The following is an 8,154-nucleotide window of genomic DNA, read 5'->3' on the forward strand; positions in this document are numbered from 1 at the left end:
GGTTCCACTATTTTCTTTACTTGAATCAGAAGAACAGTTTGATTTGCTGTAACAGTTACCGGTACCAAGTGCAACCAGACGATTGCAAGTGGAAGCGATTTTTGACTTTGTTATATCATTGGAACTCGTTGTTTTGCCATATATTCTGAACTCTATTTTTGTTGGACTTCTTGCATTTATTATTATTTTACTTTCTACAAGCGTACGCTGCATTGCCGACGGTCTCACGTGAGTAGTTTGTTAGGTTAGGTTAGGTCCAATTTACAAGTCATTATTTGTAATCCCCTTTGCCCAATAAATCATTATTAAGTATATAACTAGAAAAGGTTCCTCTTGTTTTATTTGTGGCCATATATGTAAACATCTACCGACTGAGCCCGCGCGTAACTGGAACCCGAGCCCCCACGACGAATTAAGTGACGGATTCGCTTAATTCAAGTAGTGGTCACCCGCTACATAAAATTTGGCGCCCAATGTGGGGCTTGGCAATAAGCGAATTTTAGTTTATCCTTTTGTTTTAAGACCCTGTGTCACTAAATTTGTCAGGGCTCAGTAGCCGCAAAACAATAGGAACCTTCCAGTCTATTATTTACTTTGCATTTACGTTTTTTTATTCCTTGATTTCGTTTATCATATTTCTCACTTTAATTTTGTTCACTTAAACGATAAGCGGATGCTTGCAGTTTTCTAATTGATTTGATTGATATTTTCTTAGTATTATAATTGATAGAGACCTATTTTTAATTTCTCATTGAAATTTTATTTTGATTTATTGCATTAGCTTTGTATCATATTGTAATTTTAAATTTATTGTCGGTTTCGATAAGACTGCATTACCCACCTTGAATTTTCATTTTGTTACACCAGTAAAAATACTGTAATTTTTCTTTTCTTTTTCACTTTTCATTTGAAAATATTGTGTTAAAATGTCTGAAAGTAGTTCGAATTCTTGTAATGATGCTAATTTGTTGTTTAAACTCTTAGAAGATGCGTCTAGAGAAGCAGAACGGAATGCATCTCTTACGAATGATTTTGCAAACGTTTGCTTAAATTGCTATTGTTTTGATGTTTCTAAAGGATTTTTAGAATTTTTATCTATTTTTGTTACACATTGTAATTTTGTTTGACTTTATATTTATACTGCTCTCGTTTAAGAAATTTGTGTTACTTGATTGTTTCAATCGACGAATGTTGTTTGTAATTTAAAAATAAGTTTTCTGTTACCGTATATGATGTTTTTTTACTTGATGATATTTTCCTTTAAGTTTGTTGTTCCCCATTTTGAATTGTTTTTATGCTTTGTCTTAACGGCAAATTTGAGGACTGAATTAGCCCTCCTATTTCCCTTAAGTGTAATGTCGGGACGACATTCGCTAAAGCAGGGGAGGATGTACGGTAGTAGGGTGTATTTTTGTGTATTTTTTAGTTAATCTTAAGTAAATTTAAATTTATTCTATATTATTTATTTCTATTAATCCACTATCCCTTATCCAAAGAGGCTATACAATGGAATACTGTTTGAGCCTGTAGGTTAATGACCCATTGAACATTCCATTTCCTATAGTCAAATAGATACCACCAGCTAACCCTCTCCCGAGAGTTGGGTGTTATACTGAAGACATACCTGAGGAAGTAAAGGAAACGTCTTGTCAACATCAAATGATGTATTACCGGACACAGGAAATCAGGAATGGACAATGAATTTGGGTGTTGCCTGAGGCTAAAGGACCAATGATAATTGAATATTCGAATGAGTAGGGTGGAGCCAGATCCCCTACATATACCCAGAATATCCAAGGAAACAAGAAAAGAACAGGAAAGAAGGAAAAAGACACAGCAGAGAAGAAGGAACACTGAGAGATCCCGATCGGAACTCCAGCACACAGTATAGTCCTATAGTCGGATAGACTTAGGATAAATGTGAATCTTCTTCAGAAAGCTGTTGACTGGAAACCTTCCTGAATTAAAAAGGAAGAAGAATTACTACTCTTCTGGTTCCACTATTTTCTTTACTTGAATCAGAAGAACAGTTTGATTTGTAACAGTTACCGGTGCCAAGTGCAACCAGACGATTGCAAGTGGAAACGATTTTTGACTTTGTTTTATCATTGGAACTCGCTGTTTTGCCATATATTCTGAACTCTATTTTTGTTGGACTTCTTGCATTTATTATTATTTTACTTTCTACAAGCGTACGCTGCATTGCCGACGGTCTCATGTGAGTAGTTTGTTAGGTTAGGTCCAATTTATAAGTCATTATTTGTAATCCCCTTTGCCCAATAAATCATTATTAAGTATATAATTAGAAAAGGTTCCTCTTGTTTTATTTGTGGCCATATATGTAAACATCTACCGACTGAGCTTGTGCGTAACTGGAACGCGAGCCCCTACGACAAGTTAAGTGACGGGATTCGCTTACTTCAAGTAGTGGTCACCCCCTACATAAAATTTGGCGTCCAATGTGGGGCTTGGCAATAAGCGAATTTTAGTTTATCCTTTTGTAGGACCTTGTGTCATTAAATTTGTAAGGGCTCAGTAGCCACAAAACCATAGGAACCTTTTAGCCTGCTATTTACTTTGCATTTACGTTTTTTTATTCCTTGATTTCGTTTATTATATTTCTCGCTTTAATTTTGTTCACTTAAACGATAAGCGGATGCTTGCAGTTTTATAATTGATTTGATTGATATTTTCTTAGTCATCTTAGAAAATGTTGCTCACAACTAAATCAACAATGAATACCTTCAGAATGAATGTTATGCAATTATCTCGCAAGATAAGCTTGCCAATAATTATACACTAAATATATGCTAAAATATGCGGAGAAATAATGTTCTGAATGTATTAAGGAAAGAAGATTATTCAAGAATGTGTTTCTGGCGTGACTCAAACCCGATGTAACTTAACATGTCTGCTTTCCAATCCCTGGGTCTAGGTTGAAATAAATTTACAGCACAGCAATTCATCGCATGACAAAAACATCGTTGATGTCAAACTAATATTTATTTATCAAAAAAAAATTACTTTACAATGCTTTTATACAAAGTAAAACAAATGACTTAATATTGATAAAAAGTTACAAACAAAAAACATAATAAAAATATTAAAAATTGTTTTAACCCAGTGTACATTAGAAATATTTAAAACAGCACATCCTACCAAAGATAATAAATTGCAGAATATAGAGCAGCTTCCCAATATAGTGGAAGATCAGTTCGAAAATCATTGTGGGTCAAATCCTGGCCGAGTTCAAAATCACTGATGCATGACTGCCGTAACTCAGTATCGTACGCTAATCTGGGTCTGTTGGTGGATTACCGTATGCCAGTGATTGTGCGATAATACTGGTGTTCGCCACAACGTGCACAAATTCACATCACTCGATTAACGTTATCATTGTGTCTGAACATAGCCAAAAGCCAGGCACTCACAGTTGTCGGCGACGCAATTCTATAGCGAATGCACCGCCATGATGTACGCGCAACAATTTGCTTTTTATTATGATCCATTCTGAATCACACCGGCAATCAGGTGTCGTGTCATCTAGAGCTATAAGGAGAGGAGTTGGATTTGTTGTACGACCAACGTATGACACAGTGAGTGCTCGGCTTAAGCTTCGTATATCACATTTACAATATTTCGTTATTTCAAATATTTAAGAGGGCGCTAAATATTAGCCAGCCTTCTACGATAAGCTGGAAGTTTCACCCTCTATGAAAAGAGTTTTTTACATGGTTTGTTTCTTGCTCCAGGAATAGTTTCTATTTAAAGAACACACAAAAAATGACACCTAAAAATTTAACATCCATTCAATAACTTCACATTGTAAATATATGTACAACTTCACTTGCAGCTATAAAGTAAAATTTGTAGATAGAAAAAAAATGTATACTGTACATTAAAGATGCACTGTCTGGCATGCTAACAAATTAAAATATTTAATTTCAATAAATAAATCTTGATTCAAAGAGATGACAAATCAAAATATATTTGAATTGCTTTATCTGTATATTTAAGTGTATATGTATATATACAAGTTCTTAACTTATAATAAATTACTTTTAAAGTTAAAATTCAGTAATAATTACTTATATGTCAATGACATGTTTATATAATTAATAAAGGGTACAATACAATTTATATTTCAGGATGATACACTGCTTCAACCAAATGGTGGTTTTTACAAAAGATTGTGCTAAAATGTACAAATGACAATGGAGCGCACACAAAATTTCAAAAGGATTATCAGTACACCATACTGCTTACATACAAATGTTCTTATATGCATCAATATCTTGTTCCATCAAAATTCTTGTTACAGTGTGTGCCATGAAAATGTATCCCCTCTATCATATCAATTACTTATTAAATTCTGTGGTTTGTGACGGTAAACATTATTTACTGTAAAGCACAGATGGAAAAGTGCAGCCTGCAACAATCAAAGTTTGTGTGCAGCCCTTTCACTTTGGCCCTCCGACCGATTTTTATGCCCATCCCTGATTTAAAGGGTCTAAATTCCTTGGTGAATGTCTAGTTTCTTCTTGAAACCTACTTAATCTGTATCTATAATGTGAATATATAGCACTTGAAAACAACCATGAAAAATGTCTACAGATTCATTTGTTTTTTATTTATCCCGTGGAAAATACTGTATTAAGCTTGATTGTTCAAAACCTACATTTTTATTAATATTGTACAAAGACTTATTATACACTAAACGTAAGTGGTGTGGTGCAGCGGGAACAATTTAGTTTCCCAACCTCATGGTTGGGGTTTCAACCCCGCTCGCTGTGTATTTCACTTGTGTTCTTAGGCAAGGCATTTTATCTCCATTGCTTCTCTCCACCCAGGAGTATAAGTGGGCACCTGGTAGAGTTAAATGCCAAATGCACTGAGGTAGCTGCTGCAACAATGGAATACTCACCTAGGAAGCTTGTTCCATAGGCGTTTAATCCAATGGCCGGGGTATTAAACGATAATGGGAAGCCAATAGAATGCTTAACAATATGCGCTATATAAGAGTACCAATATTATTAAAATTAAAGAGCATCAGCATTAAGTGCTGCTGATACAACAGTTCATATTAAAACAAAAAAGTTAAAAAATACATTTACAATTTAAAGTAATTTAAACAATATTATGTATATTTGATATATTAAATCCCTGGTCACCAAAATGTAATGCTCTTAAACCCATCAAATTCAAAATCAGAAATTTTGTCCAGTGCTAAAATGTTCACATTTCATGCGAGTTATCAGAAATTTAATGAACATACAAGAATTCATATTTTCAAGCAACATTTAAATACATAGGTAGAATTATGCATTTAGTTGATGAATCTTAGCATGGAGAAAATAAAATATTTTATTTTCTCCATGATCTTAGTGCCTTATATTTGTCGATGTCAGTTAAAGAAGCACCTGCAGCATGCAACATCGATCTCACTTTCTTCCATTCAATTTCAAATTCTTTATTTGACATTCTACTGTCGGGAGAATGTGCCAGCTTTGTGTTCCTGTAGTCGTGGATGTGCACCAAGTTAGTCAGTCTATCTGGATTTATCCAAAATGACTCTGGAATGGTAACGCAGCAGTTACGAATGATTAAATACATGATGGAGATATCAAACGTATCAATGTCAGCAGATGGTGTAAACATTTTTGACTTCTGCACTTTACTGATATTTTTCATTACTTTATTAAAGCTACCCTTTCTCTTCTCGGAAAGTAGATAATTCCCAACATCGTTTTTGTTAATTTTGTTAACCTCCAATATGTAATTTCCCATGGTTGCAGTTCCAACATCAACGACAGCCGATAACACAGCCTGGAAATTCTTGATTTCTTCAATGACAGTGTGCCCAATACCTATTTCTGGTCAATAACGAAATGGAAAATTAAAATAATTTGGAAGAGTAAGTTTATTAAATTTCAATTTGTCACATTTACAATTATGCCTTTAATACACAACTTTCATTTAGATGTTATTGCCTTAAAAACCTTTAAATAATTGTCATATTTTTGGAGGCTTCGCCCCTTGGACCGTTTTTGAAAGGTTTTTAGCAACACCAACTTTGTTCTTGTCAGGGACTTTGGACCCCCGATCTGGAAAATACTGGCACCTCAACTGGTTCAATCACATAGAGGCTTGTTTGCATGATAGGCTTTACAAACCTAACTATTATTATTCATTATTAATGAGCATCAGCAGCATCAACAAAATCAATATCAGTAGATCCAGCAACAGCAGCAGAATCAGCATCAGCAACAGAATCAGAATAGGTTGAAGTAGACTCAGTATCAGCAGCAGCATCTTCATCAGAAATATCAGCAGCAGAATCAGCTTGAGTAGCAGTAGACTCAGCATCAACAACAAAATCAGCATCAATAGCAGCAGCAGCTATTATTAATAAGACTAGTTACTTACCTTCCAAGGCTCCATCCTTGTAATGCCAAGGGTCGCGGTAATTCTCAATGTCTTCAACAGGAACTCCAACACCTGTAAAAATTGCTGTGAGTTCCTTCCATTGTTTATCAAACACCTCCTTTGTGACACTGTTGCTATAACTGCAGTCTAGAACAGTTCTTTTATATTGATAGATGCGGACAAGATTTGCCAGCTCAGAATTGTCATCAACCGGAGGGTTCTCCCAGAAGTCTTCTGTATTAGTGTTTTGACAACAGCAGCAAATTAACTTTATCATGATGTCCATGTGAAATGCATCAATATTGCTGGTTGATGAAAACACTGTTGTTGAATCATCTCCAAAATCAACATGGGAAGCACAAATAAATAGACTTATGGTCCAAGAGAGAGGGTTATGTTAGAGTGTTCCCCCAATTAAAATTTGAATACTGTATTCGTTTGTTACTGCCAGTGAAGAAAGAATTATTTATCCTTTTGCAGCCCCCAATTACAAGTATTGTAATCACATTCATTTAAATTAATGAAACCTGTAGCATTTGTACAGCATTCTGACTTACATTACAGATGAGATATTATTTATATATTTTAAATTTTAAGTGTTTCATTTATTCAATAAAACATAAATCAATATCTTAGCAACCGCTGTGTTTCCAAAATAAAATATAAAACCACTTTCATAAACAAATTATATTCTTACACCAACCTGTTGAAAAGAGTCGTCTGATACGAGCTGTTGTGACTAACTTATTTTTTCCACATGGCACACTGTCTTTTTTCAAACATTCCTCAATTTTATGCAGCGGTCGCAGCATAGGTTCACAGGCATGACAAAGGACACGCAACTCATAGCCGACTCCTTCTGTAGTAACATACACAGTTTTCAACTGCTGTCGAAGGTAACTTAATACCTGATAAAAATCAAATAAAATTATGCTGAACAATTTTTATGTTTGCATATGCAAGGTGTATACAACCAAGGAATGCAACCAAGACCCCTAAATGGCGACCATTCAATTCTTTTTCAGATCAAAATAAAGGAAAATAGTAAAATTAGTCCAGACTATAATACTTTTCACAGTGAACAAGGCTAAAGTTGATTATAAAGCCATTGGATGCCCTACAACACTGAAGCTATGACCCAAATAGCTGTTCCATTTGACCATATCAGGGACTATAAGCAACTCTCCTACCCCATTTGGTTGATTTTTTCAAACCCACGCACACTCCCCACTGAAATCTTAATTCCTTAAACATTAAGTAAAACCCCTTCACTTAGAACTAGTGATTTTAAAAACTTATAGCAAAGTTTGAAGCAAAGATGTTTTGAGCATTTGGTAAAAATTGGGAATCTGTCTCGAAGCATTAGCAGGCATGACAAATAAGATTTAAAAGAAGTAATACTAAAGTAAATTATAATAAAGTTGTTCATTATCTCTTTAATTTCTAATTAAATTTCATCTGTATTCAGCGCATTTTGTGTTTGAACCCACCAGGTACCCACTTGTACTCTTTGGTGGAAGGAGACAACCACAGGTAAAGTAATTGCCTATAAGGACACAAGCGAAATGCACAACGGGGGAATAAACCTCCAACCCCAAGGTTGAAATGCAGAACTGCAACCGCTGCGCTAAACTGCTACTACAAAATGACTAGAATAAACAGAATTTGGTTACGGAAGCTTACCTCCATGCAGATGCTAGGATGTGGTTCAAGAGGTTCTTCTTTGCC

The 8,154-nt window shown here is 34.8% G+C and overlaps 2 protein-coding genes across 2 annotated transcripts in view; both read right to left on the reverse strand.

Annotated features, from left to right (window-relative positions):
- Positions 1 to 5,167: 5,167 nt before the first annotated feature.
- Positions 5,168 to 6,705, reverse strand: LOC117100669. The gene is made up of 3 exons (XM_033240457.1): positions 6,427 to 6,705; positions 5,381 to 5,873; positions 5,168 to 5,339 (listed from the first exon to the last, which is right to left on the reverse strand). The coding sequence occupies exons 1-3, from the start codon at positions 6,701 to 6,703 to the stop codon at positions 5,327 to 5,329; spliced, it is 783 nt and encodes a 260-aa protein (XP_033096348.1). The 5' UTR covers positions 6,704 to 6,705; the 3' UTR covers positions 5,168 to 5,326.
- Positions 6,706 to 7,100: 395 nt separating this feature from the next.
- Positions 7,101 to 8,154, reverse strand: part of LOC117100668 — an 8,927-nt gene continuing 7,873 nt past the window's right edge. Inside the window, exons 11-12 of the mRNA XM_033240456.1 lie at positions 7,917 to 7,972; positions 7,101 to 7,334 (exon numbers count right to left, since the gene is read on the reverse strand). Of these exons, the coding sequence (XP_033096347.1) occupies positions 7,101 to 7,334; positions 7,917 to 7,972 (290 nt within the window). The remainder of the gene's footprint in view (positions 7,335 to 7,916; positions 7,973 to 8,154) is intronic.

This window comes from Anneissia japonica, unplaced genomic scaffold (genome assembly GCF_011630105.1).
Source record: "Anneissia japonica isolate Jap-2015-1 unplaced genomic scaffold, ASM1163010v1 scaffold288202_len37801_cov127, whole genome shotgun sequence".
NCBI lineage: Eukaryota > Metazoa > Echinodermata > Crinoidea > Comatulida > Comatulidae > Anneissia > Anneissia japonica.